Raw genomic sequence first — 21,390 nt, forward strand, 5'->3', positions numbered from 1 at the left:
ACATGTTGCGACTTATATGTCTCCAGTAACATCGATTTATAGTCATCGAAAAGCATCAGACTCGGTTATCGAGGGAGACAGCTGGACGCCACGATTTCCTCGAAGACTTCCATTATTTTTTGATATCATCGGAAATTCGTAGATCGATTTCTTTCTATCCTTCTATTTTTGGTAAATTTGGATCTGTGAAACTAACAGACTGGGAGAACTTCATATAAGAATGTAAATCAAATCGAGAAGCGTACGAGCAAATTAATTATCGCTTATTGCGTTATTGCGCGCTTCTATGAATCAGATTCATGCGATAATGCGCGATGTGATTTGGATAAAATCGTTAGCTATAATTCAATCTAGTAGCTATACCGCGAAGGACTCCATCGGGAATATTGGTGATAGCAATCGGGTCAATTGATAATATGAGAAGAACGAACCTCGCGTGTGCCCCTGAATTCTCCATAGAATTGCTCGTAAATCATCGGACGCACGGCGTTTCGCAGGAATTTTGTGCAGGCGGTTTAATTTATTACATTATTCGATAATTGCCGTCGCGACTTTTACAGGCGCTTCCCCCCCCTTTCTCTCTCTCTCTCTCTCTCTATCCCCTCTTTCATGTTGGTCATTTTCATAGCGTGCCTACGTGCTATTCGATCACGGCATATATGTATATATATATATATTTAAATAAATTACGCTCTCCAGTTATTTCATTAATGTCGTCGCCGCTGCGTCGTATCGCCGCGATGATACATCATAAACGAGACGTATCGTTTATTCATCTCGAATAACGTACAATATTATAATCAGTATACGTATTAATTATGGATTATAATTATGCTGCTTCATACAAGCTAATTATGACTAATTACGATGATTGATGATGATTGATCGAGTTGATGTAAAACTCGCTCGATTTACGTCGCATAATTGGGACGATTTCGAGTACCGTTTGAGACACGAGAGGCTAAATTATGTCAAATTTTATTGTTGCCAAAAAATTGCGCGATTTCTATCGCGTGTGCGTGGATTACGTATGCATGAATGCAGAAATAATCATCATCGAAGCGGGAAATTGTTGCTAATTCGCCGCTGCATTGCGTGGCCGTTAGCCTGATTATCACGATTTACTTGCGTTATGCTAACTCATGACCGCATAAACAAAAATATTATCAACTTGCGTTAATTTACCGATTTATTTTGCCCAATTTACCAGATTGCGCGGCTACGGCCGCGCTAATTATGATCCCTGATGAGACCCGCGCTTCCAAAACGGGACGTGCGATATAACGACAACAATTACGACGTACAGATTGGCCGGAAGTTCCGGACATGTTTGACATTTAACACAGACAGTCGCGCGAATGCCAAGTGTACGTGTAGCCGGGCTATCGACTTTGGGAACCGTCAATCGATCCTCCGGCAACAGTCTATAACCTTTAGCCAAGGCATTTCGAGAGTTCATTTTACATTAGTTATGAACCGGCTACGTTATGTAAGGGTAAGATAAACGCGTGGGGAAAATGTACAAAGATCAACGAGAACTGAATGGAACATTTGAAGACGTATAGTCCGAGATACAGAAACTTTAACACTTGAAGAAATGGAGATTCGCGAGTTTCCGCCCATGTAATTAAGAATCCGAATGCGTTTAGCAATTCAACAAACTAAAATTTCGAGAATTCTTTATTCTGAAAGTCTCACGTTGTCGGCATTCTGAGATTACGTTGCAGAAAGATCGAATTTCTGCAATATATAGATTATTCACCAAACGCTGACGTGTGTGCTACGAGATTTCGCAGTGAATCCCTTTGTACGATTTATAATCCGCGACAGAGAATTTCCAATAGGATGTGGATCAACAAAATACATAGCTGTGTGCATCAAAAATACGTGTTTGCACGCACACGTTGCACGCAACAAATAATAATATACGCATTAATATAATATCCCGATTTAAATATTGAAATACGTATTTATACGAAATGTACGTTATTAATACGTATCTCACAGAAGCGATAACACGCAATAACTTTTGTTCGGTAAAAATATACTATATATATATATTAATAATGGATATTTTCATACCCTGTGGAGAATTCATGGAGCTCGGAAGCGAAATACCTCGTCGCATATTTCAGTCTACCGGTGTCGACGCTGTTCGTAATGTTTTGCATTATTTACATAGGGAGATCGAGAGGACAATCTTTTTAAGGGAGACAGATGCGAGAAAGTGGTTGATGGAAACGACGCGACGGGAGGGTGCGGCGTTTCCTCGCGTGGAGTGTAGTCGCCGCGCGAAATCGTTATTATGCCACCATGATTTTACAAGGATACTCGCGCCTGACCTGCATTTTCCTACCTGTCAGCGCCAGGCTTTCCCATTTGTTATTGCGAGACCTCGCAATCGCGGGTGATATCGTTCGGAAAAGATCAGATACGTCATTTACTGGGACCCGAATCGCGGACACATCAAATTTGTTTTTATGTTTCTTTCTTCCAGGCTGCCGTGTGCCGTAATGTCGTGAATTCATGTACACTTATTAGCAACGCAGAATAAACTCGATAAAATTGATCAAAAAATTTGGATTTTCTAATGTGGATTAGTTTAAAAGTTCTTTACGCAGTTCGTGTAAACGATACAAGCTTTCGTAGAATTCTCTAAACGCTTCTCGAAAATTTGCTTTTCGGCGGAAAATGCGTCTACCGTATACGCGGTTCTTCGATCACAAGGTATACTACGGGTTATACTAAGGTAGCGCAGAGAAAAGAAGTTGATCGACAAGGAGCGTCGATACCGAATGCATAATTTATAAAACGCAAAGGAGAGGAGTATCCGCGTCTTGAATTTCCGTTGCTCCGATTGCACAATCTTGATCGACATTTCGCTTCTCTCCATATTGCATCTCGAAATATTTGTTCTTCGCGGCCCGAATGGACTGATTCGAAAAATACGCGATACGCGAACATCATGGCTGCGGAGGCTGCGAAATAGTATATACTCACGATTAATTTAGTACCGTCGTTTATTTCAAATAAAATGGCTGTTTAAACAATAATTTTTAAATGTGTGATTACATTAGTCGATTGAATAATAATTACTCATTACGCACGACACAATCGTACGAGCATTATCCAAACAGTTTAATGAAGTTACGTATCCAAATAATTATTCGACTATACGAGAGTATTTTCAAATCGCATGCACACATGCAAATTGGCACATTATTGAGATAAAACATTTTCATTGCACTCTAGTTTCTTTTAGAACGCGAGGTTTAAAATAAAACTTTTAAATCTATACTATTATATAAAATTCTTACGGGTGGTGTATGTTTGGCCGTTTTTAACTTGAAAACTATTGGACCGAATTTTTACCACAAGTATATGAAATAGGGGTAGAATTTTCCGGGGAGTGCTATAGAGTGTGTAGTTTTTCGTTACCGATTTTCTGGAAACCAATTTTTTTAATTTTTCTAATTCTTACGGGTAAAAAAATTAAAAAAATCAGTTTCCAGAAAATAGATAACGAAAAACTATACACTCTATAGCACTCCCCGGAAAATTCTACCCCTATTTTATATGGTTTTAATACAAATTCGGTCCAATAGTTTTTAAGTTAAAAACGTTCCAACATACACCACCCGTAAGAATTAGAAAAATTAAAAAAAAAAACGTTATTAACTTGAAAACTATTGACCGAATTTGTATTAGAATCATATAAAATAGGGGTAGAATTTTCCGGCGAGTACTATAGAGTGTATAGTTTTTCGTTATTTTCCGCGAGGTTTAAAATAAAACTTTTAAATCACTAATATATTACCCTTTAAAAAGTTATTGACCTTATCAGAACGGTTTGAAATACAAATGCTCAATTTTCATTTCTAAAAATTAGATTTTTAAAATAGTATTCAAATGCGGCATGCTCTCTCATCGCGCAAAATAAACTCGACAGTCTATGAATTACGTTACACACGTTGATACTCTCTCGATCGTCATGCGGGATGCGCATGGACGGGAGAGAGCATCCCGGATAAAAATATGCGTGTTTTATGAATTTTAATATTTTCACTTTTTATTTAAATTACCTGCCTTTACAATGGAAACATTGCTTTGATCGACGCGCGCTTCTATGGCGTCTAGCCCATCAAATAAATCTCTTTGCCGCTCGAAGTAGAATAAATCGATCCGTATAGAAGGCCGATATGCCGTGTTTGTATATTTTTGTCGGCCCCCGACAGTTTCATTTACAAATAGGAGCAATCTGTCGTTCTTAAAGAACGTCGTAAAATCATTGGTACGTAAAATTGATCGAATTTAATATATCGTACTTTTTTTTGTTCACCGAAGTGAGCGATATTTTTTGTCAAATGAGGGATCGCAAGTGAAAGATGCAATTTTTTTCTGTCTTTTCGGATAATGTTATCAAATTTGGAGTTAGTATTTGAGTCTGGAGCATTTCTAAAACTACAGTTTATCGCGCTGGTTTCTCGACACCAGAAGAGCACGGAAGAATCTCCGTTCGACGTTCTTCGGCTGTTCTATAAATATGAGAAAAGACGTACTACTCAAATTTGAATATTTCCCTTTTATTGGATCCCTTTATAACGGAAAGCTTTCGCCGGCGCCCTTTGAATTTCAATTCTTCGGCCGTGTCTCTGGCCGCGCCTCTCGAAGTATTATAGAATAAAGCGATCTGTAACGAGCGTCGGACTAGGATAGGATGGATACTCGCATATTTGCCTTTCAATACGATTATACGTGTACTTTGCGCTTCGAGTGGCCCGGGCGCGCCCAATATAAGCCGCGCGTTTCTCTCTTCGCTTCCACGGATAAAGCCCCGAAGAGAGAGCGTTATTCGATTTCTACGGGCGATGTCTTCCGAGTGACCGACTCGATTTCGCCGTTTTCCCCCGGACTCCTCTCGTACCTCTCAGTTTGCGCAAAGCTCATTCAAAGCTTTTTCTCTCTCTTTTTTCTCCAGTCTCTCTCTCTCTCTCTCTCTCTCTCTCTCTCTCTCTCTCTCTCTCTCTCTCTCTCTCTCTCTCTCTCTCTCTCTCTCGTTCTCTATCTATCTATCTATCTATCTCTTTTATCAGTATGCCGGCATTCGAGTGCGTTCCGAGATTGTGAAAAGACGAACGCTGTACATGAACGCGCCGATACGATCGATCGATCCCCCTACATACTTCATAAACTGTACGCGGTAAAATCCAAACAAGCGACATCGTTAGACGGATTTAGGATCCATGCTGCGGCTAACTGGGAAACTATGGTTTAACCCACGCGAGAGGTGAGGGAGAGAGTTTCCCCGCGGTCCTTCGTTCATATTTCACGGCCGGATTAGAAATTCATGAAACGGAACGCAGGCACGGTTACGTAAGATTTAGGGTATATTTCACTCCGCAGTTTTGTTGAAATACAAGATGGCAAATTAGTTTTTTTTAACGTTAATTTCAAGCCTCTCGAAATTTATCCTACAAGATACTCTAGACTTGCAGATTTCTATTTATAGCACAGATGCGTCTGCATATAGAAGCGCGTCCGCTTACTTCGTAAATTTTATTTCGCGCATGAATATAGGAGGAAAAAAAAAATAAAAAGGAAATGAAGGAGAAGCTCTTCAATGGAAAACGATGTTCCCGCCGGAGGATATTTATGGCTAACGACGTTCTCAAGAATACGGCAATCGGAGGGGGGGGGGTAAACAGCGGAATCGATGAGTCGCGGTTTTCCGTTTCTCGAGAATCCCAAGACGAAGATTCTCGTTTGCGACGGCGATTCGTCGCGCAAATAATCGTGTATCGCGTATCGCGGAGAAAAGAATCTCGTTATATCGAGAAAGAGAGAGGGAGAGAACAGTAAAGAGCAAGTTTTTTTTTCCTCCTCAATTATGGCCCCGACGCATTTGGCAAAGTTGTGTCGCCGAGACGGGCGACGATTCGCAAACTCGACCGGGCGCGTTATTAAATTATGAAACATCGTATCGCGAGAGTCGTATCGCACGCGCGCGGGATCGGGAGGTTACCGGCAATTTACTTTGCTAATTACAAAAGTTCGAGCGGCCAGGTGCCGTCCCGCCGCCCCTGCTTCTCTCCTTGGAGTCGTCGTCGATCCCGAGAACGTCGTCCACTCTCCGCGCGCGCCCGCATAAGTACCGCCGCGCCGCGCCGCCATCCACCGGCTTCATACTGGAGCATAACTCGCGTACAGCTCCGTTCATTAATAGCATCCCTAATGGCATCGCGCAATTAGCATTATCTAACAACTTTCTCCCTCTCCATTTCTAAACTCTTCCGTGTGTCGTCAAATGTCTATTTGTGCGCGTGTGGGTAGTTGGAATAGAGCTGAACAACTAAAAGTCTACTAAAGTCCGAAAGACGTCTGGAAGGAGAGACTGGGACGCGCTTTAAAGCCATTTTGGATGGCTTACAACACACGAGAGATCACACAACGGAATTCTGTCCATAAATTTACATACAGAAAACGCACTTGAAAGCAAATTCTGAATAAGAACATATATGCGTAGGATTTACACGGCACATATAAAATTATAAATAGGATTCTCTGAAGAATTCTTGCAAATTGTAGATTTTCTAAAATGAGGCTTCTGATAACTTTACGTTTGTTTTTAGATATTTGTGGTTACCGGTTAATTCTGTGTGGTAACTTTTTCTAGGTAGTAATTACTTTATAAAATAAGCAAAGTAATACATATATTCCATTTCATTATATATAGTTGCAATAAAAGCGAAACGCTAATTTTGGAAAGTCACGCTAATCCGATAAAATAAAAAGCTTCTGGTTAATTTTTTAGCAAACTGGGTCAATCGTACTACTTTTTTCATTCGCGGTGGTTGATTATTTTTTCATACATTTTTCGCTCAAACTTACAAAAATACGTGCATTTATATGCACGTATGAATAATAGAAAGATATTACGGCGGTAAGATGGGGGTAATGTTGCCATTAATAAACAGTACTATACCACCGTGCATCGACCCAACGGAAAGTACAGGCAGACATATGAGAAAGTGCTGTAGCGTGCATATAGAGCATCGCTGAGAACGTACGTAGAAGATATTCAAAAATTTGTGCCATATATTTCCTGATGTTTCATTTTTTAATATATTTTGATAAGCGTCGAACTGAATAAAATCCAAGTAAAAATACGTTTTTTCGCTGATAAACAAGGCAAATTAACAGAGAACAATTTATAATTTATTAACTAATCTCTCTTAGTTTGCAAAGCTCACATTTCTCGATTTATTATCAGTACTTCCGATATATTTTTTAAGAAAAATGTAAAAATTGATGGAGAAACCTTTCTCTCGTTTTCTCTCTCTTATTTTACACACTGCATGGGCACGAATTTGAGCCATCTTTTATACACGTATGGGCGCTACATACTATTACTGGTACCGTGCATTAGCACGTGTTTAATATTCCAACGGCGCATATAAATAAAAAGTTCCTGTTGCACGTGACGGGAGAGCCGCACTCGTTACACCTCGAATGTGTAAAATTCTCCGCACATCGCTACGCACGTCGTTACATTTTGCACATGGGAACGTGAGAGACCGTACACGCTCGCAGATAGAATAACGTAAGAAGGAGCGCGAGAATATTTGCAGGTTGCGGGCGGTGTGTGACTCTCTACGATGTGCGAGGCTCACTCTGGGAACTTGCATACGTGCGGCAACGGTGAAACATATCTCTCTCGTGTGTACGAGTCGAATATTACGACATATATGATGTCGTGCGGTTGCGTTGGAGCGCAATATTCGTACCACCGCGCACGCACACACACACATACACACGTGCACACACCGATATCACCGATTCCTGTGCACATATGGGACACGGCAAATATAACCACGGCGGAAATTAGTTTGACGGAGCGGCTTCTGAAGGCTCTCCCCGAAAAATAACCGTCCGATTATGGAAATCGATTTTACGGGACCACGATTTTATGTAAATCCGTATGAAAACTTACGTTAATTCTCTCTTTAATTGAAACGATTGATTATTTGAGATATCAACTCGCAATGCGACGCAAATCTCTATTTGACACTACATGGTGTCTTATAATGCGATTAAAAAACAGATGCGCACTCTCTCTCTCTCTCTCTCTCTCTCTCTCTCTCTCTCTCTCTCTTTCTCTCTCTCTCGCTGAGAAATAATGGATATTCTCGAGAATATGTGAATGTTCTTCGGAAGAGTTATATTTGGCACAGAATTCTCGTAATATCCATTCGATATTTACACTCGATAAATATACGGTTTAACTATTAGCCTCAAATAGCGCAACTCCTGCATTTGCATACTTATCGATTTCTAGCGCATCGATGCCATTTACGGGAAACACGTTAACGTACTTTCATTTTGCCGCCTAATGACCTATATCACCGCACCCCGCACGATGTCACGTTGTTTTATTGGAGTCCGCGTAAAACAATGCGCGTTTCTATTTCCATTTAAATTCCCTTTCGGCCGCTATAAAGCCATCGCGACGCAATAACGCGCACATCGCGCCAAGGCGAGATGCATAAAAACCGGTCGATCGCTCGTCAGTTTTAATGCGACTAGCCGCGATAACCGTCACGTCGATTTCCGTCCGCGTTGCATTCGTGTCGCGGATTAACCAGGCCATTTAATTAAATTGTGGAAAATAAACAATTGCACGAACAAACGAGCCGCTCTATCATTTACACAGAAGGTAAAGAACACAACCGCATGCGCTTTATAAAAAAAAAATATTGCAATTATAACTGAAAATCTTAGGAAGTTATTTTTTATCGGAGCCACTGATTGGTAAAAATTTGATAAACTCAACGTGATATAAATAAAATAAGCAATAGCTATTTTTATGCGTTTACCGTGATACTTTAGAGGCAAGAAATAAACGGAGCATGCAAAATGCACCTGTATATTTGCGAGGGGAGATAAAGTCCCTTCATTGCACCGATCCATCGTGTACTTTTTATCGATCGAGTCTATCGGCGTCTTTCGGAACTCCTTCACGATCTTTGAAACCGGTACGTACTGCAATTTACATTTGTTACGGTCCCGCACAAGCTGTGCCCGCACCACGAGCACGTTGTTGCAATTTATGGCGGCGCCGACGCTTTTTGCCCCCTTGAATCACGCGAGCACTCCGCCCCGCTGAAACGTTCGCCACCTGACACATTTAAGTCACGTACCCCCGATGCTACACGGAAGCTACAGCCGATGGTGAGCTCGATTGCAACCCCGGTTAACTTAATCGTGATTGAAGTCTTGGTTATCGTGCAGTCGAGCCGGACGGCTGGATAAGTCAATAGGACCGTTTGCGGGGGTCAATTGTAACCAGGAACAATTGTAACACCGGCGATAATTGGAACCCTTAGTGGTTGTATATGTCGACGGGAAGCAGTATAGTTGAATAATCGCGTAACAAATATCATGCCTCTCCTATAAGATCTAATTGGATTGAGATATAAATTTCCCTGAAATTGTTGCGACTAATCTTGGATTCCCCTAATCGCTAATTGGGAAAGTTGATTATAAACGACAAGTATTTTAATGATAAAGACTAATCTCCATAAAATATTACTTATGCCAAATCTTTTATCGGTGCAGGGGACAATTTTATCACGCCGTTAATTAATTATTCATTTAAAATATAATTATGCGTATATGCGCATGCGCAATCTGCTCAAAAATCACTTTCAAGTAGTAATAAAGAATATATCTTTCCTTTATTGGAATTCCGTATGTTCCGTCATTTTCGACGGAAATCGATCACCAGCTCATTACGATTTACAATCGATAGGATCGCGGTATTCTTACCACGAAACGTGACTTATTGATCCCATCAAATTATTCAGTCCGTGTACCGAGGCAACCGTCGAAGAAAAATGAGACGCGATTTCGCGAAAGACAGCGATCGCGAAGACTATCATCCGCGTCGGGGTTACGAACGAAGGGTGCATACACCTTTCGCGGGCGCGTCTCCCAGACACAGACACATAAAACTCACACCAGCTCACATCGATCTGGCCGGGGGAGGACACACGCGCGTAAAGCCGCGGGAGATAGCAATGTGTGTGCGGTCAAGCCGGCGGGGACGCGCGAGCGCACACGCGAATTCACTTCCAAACCCGCTCATTTCGGGACCGCGAAACGCAGGCGCATTGAACGGTTATCGTATCGCGGGATCCAGGAGGGGTAGCGGAGTCCTTCATCCACCCTCCCTCGCCGTTCGTCGCTCCCTCCCTCTGCCGTGTATCCCGCGGGTCCTCTCTTTCCCCCATTCCGATGTTCTCTCGTTCACCCCCGTCTCCTCCCCCGTCTCTCTTTCTCGCTCGCTTCCCGCATTCGTTCCTCGTCCCTTTTCTCCCCTTTCACCCTCAAATCGTTCCTCATCCCCCTCGCCAGTCGACCGCTGATACCGAACGTGCGTACGCCTGCGTACACGTCGTTACTACTTACTACTATACGCTTTACTACTGATGCTCGCGTACTACTACGAGCAGTGGCGTATCGACGACCTTTCGTCCCGACCTTCGCCCCGCGAGCAACCGCGAGATTTCTTCCGGGGAATTTTCAGGAGGGTAGGAAAGGAGACGCGTACTCCGCGACGACGCGATTTATGTACGCTATTTCCTTCTAGCTTCCTCGCGAAGTTACCACTGCAATGCGCACCGAATCTCGATGGCGAGTTGTTACGTATCTATTTTATTTATTAGCTTCCCCAATCTCTCTATTCCCTTCACTGGAATTCTATCTAACTGTCAGATCCTCCTCTTCAAATTGAAAATGACGATTGAAGAACGCATTTTATTAGTTTCTAGCTGTGCAAATTTTTTTTTGATAATATAAAATTTAGTTCAATCTTCATTAAAATTTAAAAGTAGCATAAAATTTTCATATATTCTCGTGGGCATGAGCATTGCATTCGTAATTAAAAAGTTTTGCTTGAAACCAAATTTATCTCGCGAAAGTAGGACGCACCGTTATTAAATTATAGCAAGTATTGCAGCAGTGTGAAATTCGATGCATATTACGAGGGGTTAAAAGCAGAAATCGCCAGTCCTTTCATATCATCAAGACCTTTCATATGGTCTTATCGCGGTTTTCTATTTCTGAGAGAATCTGGGTTGACTAACGAACCCTCATAGGTCAAAATATTCGTACCAAATTGAAACGGAGATCGGGTAAATCGACCACTACGGATTCGATTCCATTGGGATATATTTCTGGACTGTAGGCCAGACTTCGCCCTCGTTCCTCATTCTTAACCCCTTAAGTAAAACTTTATTTTCTGCTTGGTTGCCAGTGTAATTTTTCCGAGCTCTCTCACGCGCGAAACGAAAGTAATTCATTTAAAGGACACAGAGATTAATGAAGCGTACAAATTCGATAATGAGATCTTAATCGAGTTATTTCTTCGACTCACGATGTAGATATGGTATGTTTTCCATTATATATGTACACTATGTATCATATATCGAGGAATGTACTTGAGAATTGCGGTAGGGTCCGCAATATATCGCATTGAAGATATATTGATACGTCTTCCGCATGCGTTTCACGTGTATTTCGATTTGTATCGGAAATAAGGATCTCCAGTGTGGCACTAGATGTACGGCGTGTGTACAAAACTCACGTCCGAACTTTCCATCCCGTAGCGGTAACGCGAGACACGAAACCGGAGCACGAATTTAGTACCCGTTGTCAAAAGTTGCACAATATCCATGCTGCCACTTTGCCAACGAGTAACTCGACAATACGAGAGTTTGGCGCGCACGTTCGGGGTTGCGCGTAGGTCGGGAAACATTAAATTCAAGCGACCCTTCCTCCGCAGATTACCGTTGACTTGCGTCCCCCCCCCCCCCCGCGAAGGGAAGATATAAATTTGCGGGAATGCTCGGTAGGCCGCGTTTACATCGGTGTTTACAATTATATCTGGCGGGATATTAAGAGACGACGTAACAGGGCAAGGCCGACGAATGATGATCATTATTCATCGTCCTTCGCGTGCTATCACGAAAGCGTGAACTACAGAACGGAAAGACATGATTTAATTTTGCGTTATCGAGATAAGATCGATTACTGCGATACGATATGAATAACTTTACGTAGTGGTTGGAATCTAAATGTTAAAGGTGAACGTGATATTCGAATAGAATTATAATAAGTGCTGTAATATAATCTACGATAATCGTGAAAGTTTTGAAAAATTTTCGTCATTAACGAAATTATACAATTTTTTACAATTAATATACTTGTCCTTACATCGTGACAGATAATATTGGTATAATTTGAAAAGCGTTGCCATTCTTTAGATGAAATTTATAACATCTTTCCGTAAAAATTTAAGTAAATAACGGATGTGTGTGTGTGTGTGTGTGGGGGGGGGGGGCCATGCGACGGCGCGTATAAGTAGGGAAATTCGCCGTATAAAGAAATCAATTTTTCCTCGCATTAAGGATCCGGCACATCGTTAAGAGAGTTTCCGCCCACTTTATAACATAGGCGAGTGTACCAAGGGAGAAAAAGATAAGGGGAAGAGGAGAGAGAGAAAGAGGATGAGAGCACTGAGGGTGGAAAAAGCGTTGTGGATTAAATTGAAAGCGGAAAGTGTGCGTGGAACGCGGCATTAATATACCGTGCATACGCCATTACAACATTCCCCGATGTCCACGCGTTACAACGCGTTACTACTGTTACTACCATCGCTATATTGTCACCACCGTCCATTACGCCCACGCCGTACTCCTCGCGCGCTTGGTGGGGAAGAATCCGGTCGTCCGTCCGTTCCTCTACCTCGTAAATCATCGCGATGGGCATCCACGTAGGTCACTGGACACGTCGGCGAAATAACGACGGGGTGGGCGAGGGTGGTCCGACAAGGATGGAGATGCAGGAGGGGGAGAAGAGCAGCCGTTCAGTTCAACGAGAGGTCGTGATTTTCGAAGCGGATGTTCGAAGATCGCCGTAACCCAAATTATCGTAATGACCATTACCAGACCTTCCGGAAATCAACGGATTATGTTGGCGGTGGAAATCAGTTTATTTCGTAGGGAGGTCTTTATACCTTCCAATGGATTTTTATCTGCAGATTTTATCGCTGACCATTATTCGCGAAGTTTCAACGAGATCAATTTTTCAGCTCGTGACCTTTGATGTTTTCGACATGGAATTATTTTGCTAAAAGTGACATCGTTATTACATTGGCTTTTTGCTCTTTCAAGAGATGAGATAAAATAAAGCAATTAATATCAAGGGAAGCTCTATGTAAAAAAAATCTTTGTGAGATATTTCTCGTATTTATCATTTTTCTGCATTTTACTGGGCTGCTTCCCGTATTCGTTTTGATATTTCGTTTTTCGCGAAAGAAACAGCGTAAGCTTGCTGCACAATGTTTTTCAATGAAAATATTATTGTACATTCAATACCGGCGATCTGCTCTTGCTCAATGTCGCTTCACGTTCTACAAAGAGGTGACCCTCCGGCTGGAAAACGACTCGCATTATGTCAACGCGAGAGGATGATGATATAGACTACTTTGGAAAGTGCATTACTGGCGTTTCTCGCGTTTGTTCCTCGCCCGGGGCTTATTTATCGCTCCGGGGGCCGAGTCGCGCCGGCTTCAAGTCGCAGCTGCTGTCTGTAATGGAGTTGCGTACCGCCGTCATATGTGGAGCAAGAAGTTGAGCGCGATGGGGAAGTAGTAGCCGAGAACAGACGTGATGGAGGGGTGAAGAACCTCGAGAAAAAGTAAATACTCTGTATATCGAGCGTACGGGAACTGCACACAGGGGTAGAGCGCAAAAAGAGCGAACGCACGTTGGGAAGAGGGGAAGGGTGAGAAAAAGTACCACTCGGGAAACACGCGAGATGACACGTGAAATAATACGGGAATGTGCGATGTGCAAACTGATATCGTGTGCAGAAACGTGTCAGAAAAGATGCAGCGATAAAACAAGGGGAAAAGAGGACGGTGAAGAGATACACGCGGAAATAACTCGGGACATTATCGTGGTAGAAGAAACCGGACGACCGGAACGACACTTTGATGCATGAAGGGTGAACGCGAGCGCGAGTACGGATCAGAAAGAAATCCACTCTCATGGGTCGCAAAAATCCGTCGTAACGCCGAAAAAAAGTGCGAACGCAAGGTTGCCGCTGTCGTGTGAGGTGAGAGGTCGGAGGAGAGAATCCGCGCGACCGCTGACACCCGTAAGTGGAGTGGCAGCGAGCGCAATAAGAAGTAAGCGAAACGGGGAAAATCCAATTGAAGGGAGCTGCGACCGCGCGGGCTGAGAACGGAACGCAAGTTCTCGGGGAAAGGGAAGAAAGAGCGACAGGGCGCGAGTGGAGGAGAGGGAACGAGAGCGCATCGCGGAGAAAAAAAGAAAAGAATTGGAAGACATGCGCGAGGTGAGAGAAGCATGAAAAGCGACGCTTAAGGGACATAGAGACAGCGGCGATTTGCGCGCACAGTCAAGAAAAATGCGGGGAACGTGAAATAACAGGAAGGAAGGAGAGAAGGAAAGAGGCTTAAAAAGAACTAGAACTACGCGAGTGGCTGACTCGGTCGCTTCAAAGAGCGTCCCGAAAGCAAAACGGGACAAAATGAGCTAGCAGGGGGTGATCATGCGTAATTCAGTCCGAGCAAAAAGGCGTGAACGAGATTGCCGAAACACCAAAAACTACCTGGAGAGAAGGAGAGCATTTTGTGGGGAACCGCGAATACGAAGAGTCAGGAAGCGCCGTCCTCGGGGGATGAACGATGAGAGAAAAGAGGCGAAGACAGAGGGTCAGAAGGACTACGCAGACGGGAAGGACCAAGATAATGAGAGAAGAGGATGACGCGGAAAGAAGCGGCGGGCGCGACAGAGAGAAATCGAATGGGTACACAGAGGGTGAGGGGAAGAGGGGGGTGAGGATGGCGGAGAAGCGTTGGAGGTACATTGCGAGGTAGTAGGAGTGCTCGAGCGCGTAGGAAGAGGGGGGGGGGCAGAAGAGGACGAAGAGGGGCAGACCGAGTGAGGAGCGCGGTGAGATGGGGTACGTCGCGGTGGAAAGAGAGCGGAGGCAGAGGGAGGGCACGTCGAGGGAGGGGGTGAGGTGACGTCACGCCGGGTCGATACTCACTCATACTACTCCTCCGCGTACGGCGACACGATAACCCCCCGGTGATGGCGCACGCGCGCCTTTTACCCCTTACTCGTACCGCCGACACTCGTACTCGCTCCTGAACGCCGCTTCCCGCCATATTAGCCACCATGGGGTAGGCGAGGATGTGCGACAGGGGTGGCTCGGGGTGCTTCTTCTTCCGCAAGGTAATCCACGCGTTTTCTCTCTCTCTCGTTCTTGCTTCCTCATTCTCCGTCTGTCTATTTATCATTTTCTCACTCTGTCGCACTCATTTCCTCATCGGACACCTACCTACCAATCATCCTACGCGCGCCCTTTCGCACCGTCCGCCAGTCATGAAATCGAGAAGGGGCTAGTGGTCTGGCGCTCGTGAGAGAGAGACAAGCCATAAGGGAAGAAGACCGGCCGGCGTCTTCTTGAACGGTGCTAGCCGAGGACGACTCGCGCACGTATGGGACCGCCGCGACGGGGTAGCGCGACACGCGCGGCGGCGTTCGCCCGGCAGACGGGTGAGACCGAGAGACCGAAAGAGAAGACGGACGGAGCACGGGGGTGGTGGGCTACCGGAAGGAAGGGCGGCAAGGAGCTCCAGGAGCCGCCGCCGCCGTCGGCGAGCGAAAGGGGCTGCAAATCGGCCGCGGCAGCGTGGATGTCCCTGCTGTCGCTCTGCGACCGGATGTGCGGCACTGCCGCGTGGCTCGTTCCGGTTACATGCCTCCGCGGGGTGCGTTTTTCCCACGGTTCACCCTTTTGTGCTAGTTCTTCCGTCGGCGTCGCGAACGACTATTAAGTGTGCTGACAGGTGGAATGAGCTTGCTCGAGGCAGGCGCGATCGATTAAAGGTTTTATTGTCCCGCAAAAATCTTACGTCCCCTTAGAAGCGAATAACCCTTTTCCCCCCTCCGGTATCTTCTGACACCGCGGTTAACGAATGAGCACGAAGATTTACGGTGATGTTCGTGACGGGTAGATGAGCTCGCTCGAAGCGCGCGTGGCTCGATAAGAGTACGTTTTTCTCGATAGTCTCAGTGAGGTGCGAATCTATCCGAAATCACGGTCAACGAGCTGGTGCTTGTGCGTTGTCGAAGTGACAGATTGATGAGTTTTCGCGAGACGTCGCGTGCTTTGTTAGGGCTCCCTCCTGCCCCTGAGAGGATCTTGAGTTTTACATTTACACGTCGTATTTGTCTCGAATAAAAAAGTGCTATTTTAGATAATTTTCTCTGGAATATATTCGGTAACTTTATTACGGTTTACATCTTAATAATCAAGATTGATATGAGATATTCAAGAAGTAGAAGCAGAAGTTTAAGTGTGTCTGATTTTTGTCACTTGCTTTTATCAGATTGCATTTAACAATAATTTTATTGATCGTAGTAACGATTAACGATTTGAATTTTTCATTTAGTAAATAATTTTTTCTTCGTACAGTCGATAGAAATTATTACATAATTTGTCAAGAGAATTTGTTGGAAATACTTATGAAAAATATAATCCGTGATCCGCCAAATGTATTTTGATTAAATTCAATGACTGCAGAAATTTTCACTTCAAGACACTATACTCGTAATATTTCTACGTCTTTTAAGAGAAATGCTTTCCTCTTTTATAAGCTCGTAAATCCTTATATGAAATCTCTTCAATTTAGAAATAACATTAACAAAATAAAATTTTGAATTACTTAAATAACTCTTCAATTAAGTTTTGATTTACAAAACACTAAAAAAAATACATAGATGATATTGCTACTTAAATTACATAAATCTATTATCAGTTATCATTATCATCATAATCGCGACTTTCTAAATCATTGCGATCCTATATGACGTAAAATGTGGGGAAGCCAAGTTATGTAATTGCCAATGGAGTATGCGATATATGTAGCTGACCCGTGACATATGTAGTTTGGTTGCTGTGGTTATCATTGATCTAGACCCTGACTAATCCGCTTTCGATGAGGGGCTACCACTCGGACGTTCAAATTTTCTCGGTATCGCATATCGTTGCCCACAATCGCGCCTATATCTCGACGACCGAACTTACACGACCGTCATTTTTCATTTGTCGTTCCGTTTTGCAATAATTAATCCTAATCATTTTAGGAGTAGCCTAACCAAACGGCGAAAATAATCGGTTATTGCTTTACAGGAGGGCCGGGGGGAAGTGACAGACATAAGCGCAAGTCCTGGGAGGCAGGCACCTGCCAACCAGTTGCGCCCCAAGGAACCACCCCCCATGGTCATTCAAGGAGACTTCAGGAAGGTAGTGGCGACACTTCATTAACTCGTTGCCGACACAATGGACGAATTTAGTGTTGGTTGTGTCGGCAAACTTCAATTGCCGGACAGCGCGGCGATGGATTCCGAAACCCGGGACCCTATTGTGTTGCTCGTGGAACTGTCTCGACGACCGACAGAAACGTATCGGCGTGTGCTTTAATCGTCACGTATTGTTCACGTAATCTGATCGCTATTATATTAAACATGTCAAATTTAAATCAAACTATCATAAATCTTTGCTTGAATAAGCAAAGTGAGTAATAAAATATATAAAATATAATAGCGATATCTTACTAATTGATTATTAATACAAAGCTAGAAATTAATTTTTGTGAGTGTATGTTTGTTTTCTAAAAGTAAAAATATCTTGTTACATAAAAATCATATAATTAATAAAATCATATATATTTTAGTTGAAATATTTCTCTATTTATTATTTATATCAAACACATTATTGCTATGTTATATCTTTTAATTAATGTTCGTATATTTTGCATGACAGAAATGATATTTAGTAAATAGCAATAAATGTGAAAAGTATTACTTTCGTCATCGAGACAATTCCACCGGTCATGCAAACGATGGTAAAATCTCGCTATGCGTTTTCTGAAACGGAAAGCTGATGTACCGTTACAGGTGAGCGGGATCAGTACAGAGATCTTCAAGCAGATCGAGACTGTCGAAAACGATCATGACGCATCGACAGCGGCGGCTCTCGAAGCTGTTGAGCGGAGAGGCGAGATGGTCGTGCGTGTCATTGAGCCTCGGCAAATGGGTAGACAGGCTGCCGAGGCGGCGAAAAAATTCATTGCTATGCAGGTACGTTATCGATGAGCCGTCTGTTTCCGACAGATTGTGATTCATTTGCGTTGGAACGAAATATCTCGTCATAAATTAACACGACGCGCAATTCTTTCGTTATGGTCAACATATTAACCTCCTGTTCATCGTATATATCTCCTTGCTTTTCCATATAAATCCATATTCAATTACAGAATAGCATTGAAACCTTTAAATATTTTATCGTTTTTGTTTTACTGTTGTTTGGGATATATAAAAATGCACGAATATTTATTATTTTACTGAGACTGAGTTATACAGATATAATTTCAGAAACTTGCTAAAATCCAATATAAAGCAGGTCGCATAATTTTAATATTAAACTCGACTGTTTCAGTTAAAATTAGACGGATTGTGCGATATATTTTTTACTTCATTTTACTTAATTTTTTAAATAATTCTTTGCTACGTTCGTCATAATTGTAGAAACTGATACTGTTGTTAAAACTATCGAGCAAATTATCCAGATATCGAGAGATAATATTCTCCGCGAATTTAACTTGCCTCACAGAGTTAGACGAACAGAATGTAACAATCTGCTCTCACCGCGACTACATTTGTACCACCCGGGAATTCTGGGAGAAAATTATTTTCACGACAACGGAGTAATTTTACGCAGGGTAATTTTTATTCGGGACGCGCGCGCAAACGCTGTGAAATATCTCGACGGCACGAATTAAGAAAGCTCGCCGACGATCTTCGTTTCAGGATCCTAAGCACCCTATCTACTTCGTCGAGATAATCAAACGACCGGGACAGACCCTCGGCCTCTACATACGCGAGGGCAATGGCGTCGACAGGAACGACGGAGTCTTTATCTCCAGGATAGCCCTGGAGACCGCCGTGTACAACAGCGGCTGCTTGAAGGTGAGTATCTTCGTCCTGTAAGTTCGCCCGCCCGGGACGACGACAGTGAGAAACCGACGCGATGGAGAAAACGAGGGAAGCGAGTAGAATCGAGACACATCCGTGAATCGTCGCCTCGTCTTCTTTTTATCAGGCGAGAACTTAATTGCCGCTGGTGCTCGGAACGAGCTCGGAGCAGCGCCATTTAGGATTGGGAACCTATTTCGAGAAAAAGAAAGAGAAAGAGAGAGAGACGTGACAGAGAGGGGAGGGGGAGTACGCGCCGAATTAAATTTATCCTTTTGCACCTTGACATTTCGCGGGTCTCGGGCATCGATCGGTCCCGCATTCGGGAGGGATATTTATCCTCTTGTTCGCCGCGGTGTATCGTTTCTCGTCTTTATCGGCTACTCGCCAGTCACCATGCATTCGCACGTGCAGGTGGGTGACGAGATCCTGGCGGTGAATCTGGTCGATGTGACGCATATGAGCCTGGATGACGTTGTGATCATCATGTCGATACCGAGGCGGCTTGTCCTGGCCACAAGGCACGGTCCACATCAACCAATTTCGCACAGCCGTCAGACTGAGCACAAGGCACCGCCGGTAGTAGTCATCAAGAGGGAATTGAACGAGGACGAGAGTGACCACGCAACAAGTAATCACGTCAGGTATTATCTCGGACTGATTTCTGTATGTTTCTTCTTGAATTAATAGTCGAAAGACATCTTACAAATTGGCTATTTCAAGACACCGTGTGGCTGGCTTTACTGCTGACGTCATTACAAACCTTTTTATCTTTCTTCTCATACAGAAACTTGTTGAGACTATAAATTGGTTGTTAACGAAAAGCCGATATTCCAGAACAATCCTCCAATTACAACAATAGTACTATATTAGTCCCGATATTCGACATCGTTTAAATCTTTTTTTAAATAAATTAAGACAGTAAACCCTATTATTAGCGACTTCGAGTAATGTATGGAGATCAATTTTTTATGTCTAGGGATGGCAGTAGCCGTAGACGAGGCGACGGGCGCGAAATGTTGCCGTCGCGTTCGAGACTCGGCCTCACGGGTTTGGGATCGAGCCAAGATCTCGGATCGAGTAACGGCGATCTGTACTATAATTCACGGCCGGAGGGTCACTGGTCCTATCAACCACCACCGCCGCCGGTTATCACGCACCAGCCAAAACCTTCGTCGACGCAACACTTTCAGCCGTACGAGCGCGGTTATCCGAAGACGTTAGAGAGCTTGGCCGAGAAAGTAAGTCTTGCGCGATGTTTCAAGTGCCCAAAATACGAAAATCCTGACGCGGATCGAGATCTATCAGAACGACGGAGAATATCACCGAAGAACAAATCGTTCTTCGGGATAAGTTAAAAATTAGAGAGTAAAGGATTTTTGAATTTTAATATCTAATTGAATCAGTAATTTAATAATTAATATTATATAACATGGATAATCATAAAGTACTAAAAGCTATAAATATTCTTTCTTTTTGTATTAAATACTAATTTTAATAAAATAATAATAATAATTTTCCAACAATGTATATTTCTAGTATTCATGATATGAGAAGATTATTATTTAATTTTAATTATCACAGAATATGACGATTCTATTATTCGTCGTAATATTGACATTAATTTTTTTGAAACACATGTCGCTTATGTGATCTCGACCCGATGTAGTTCACGCATAGATGTTCTAGACGATGTGGATCGAGCACCATTTCACACCTGTCTGCACCAATTCGATACTCGTTTGTCCTTCACTGTCTCCAATGAACGCTATTTTACGACTGAAAGAAAGTGGTGAACTCGTGGCAATGTCTCGGGACACTTGCTGTCTCGCGACCTCCGTGTCATTCGGATTGTCGGAATTAAAAAGAGTAATTCGCAAAATAATTTTTCGATCCGTTGCAAAACGGGAAAATTAAATAAAAAATGTCAGAGAATCGCGCATTTTGCGACGATCGAAATGTCACTCGCATAAAATGTCGACTCTTTGTAAGTTCGCTCTGTGTATCGGATTTCTATCCCGATTCTATCCCGATGATCCCGAAAGCAAACACGTCGTGAGAATAAACGTCGAGAAAACGAATGTCTGACAATTTCAACGAATGCATTTCCGAACGACGCGGAGCGTCGCCGATCCGCTCGCGTATCGACCACGTGCTTCAAATGACTAATCGGTTCTATGAATGAATGCTACATTGAAATTAACCAGGATTTTACAAAGGTAAAGACAACACAAACTCTATCTTGATATCTAGACTT

General features: G+C 43.2%; 1 protein-coding gene across 11 annotated transcripts in view; it reads left to right on the forward strand.

Moving 5' to 3' along the window:
* The window catches only part of Rhogap100f (Rho GTPase activating protein at 100F), a 67,389-nt gene that overhangs the window by 24,488 nt on the left and 21,511 nt on the right, over positions 1-21,390 (forward strand). For 5 of the 11 annotated variants that reach the window (XM_071699082.1, XM_071699083.1, XM_071699086.1 and 2 more), the window contains exons 4-9: positions 17,290-17,403; positions 18,057-18,239; positions 18,969-19,127; positions 19,548-19,777; positions 20,113-20,374; positions 21,341-21,352. In XM_071699082.1, the coding sequence (XP_071555183.1) occupies positions 17,290-17,403; positions 18,057-18,239; positions 18,969-19,127; positions 19,548-19,777; positions 20,113-20,374; positions 21,341-21,352 (960 nt within the window). Of the gene's footprint in view, positions 1-15,243; positions 15,327-15,548; positions 15,866-17,289; positions 17,404-18,056; positions 18,240-18,968; positions 19,128-19,547; positions 19,778-20,112; positions 20,375-21,340; positions 21,353-21,390 lie in introns of those variants that run through there. The other 6 variants (XM_071699076.1, XM_071699078.1, XM_071699079.1 and 3 more) reach the window with 3 other exon arrangements.

The sequence above is a fragment of the Temnothorax nylanderi genome, unplaced genomic scaffold (genome assembly GCF_030848795.1).
Source record: "Temnothorax nylanderi isolate EJ_2023f unplaced genomic scaffold, tnyl_v1.0 TNYL_tig0017_pilon, whole genome shotgun sequence".
NCBI classification, from domain to species: domain Eukaryota; kingdom Metazoa; phylum Arthropoda; class Insecta; order Hymenoptera; family Formicidae; genus Temnothorax; species Temnothorax nylanderi.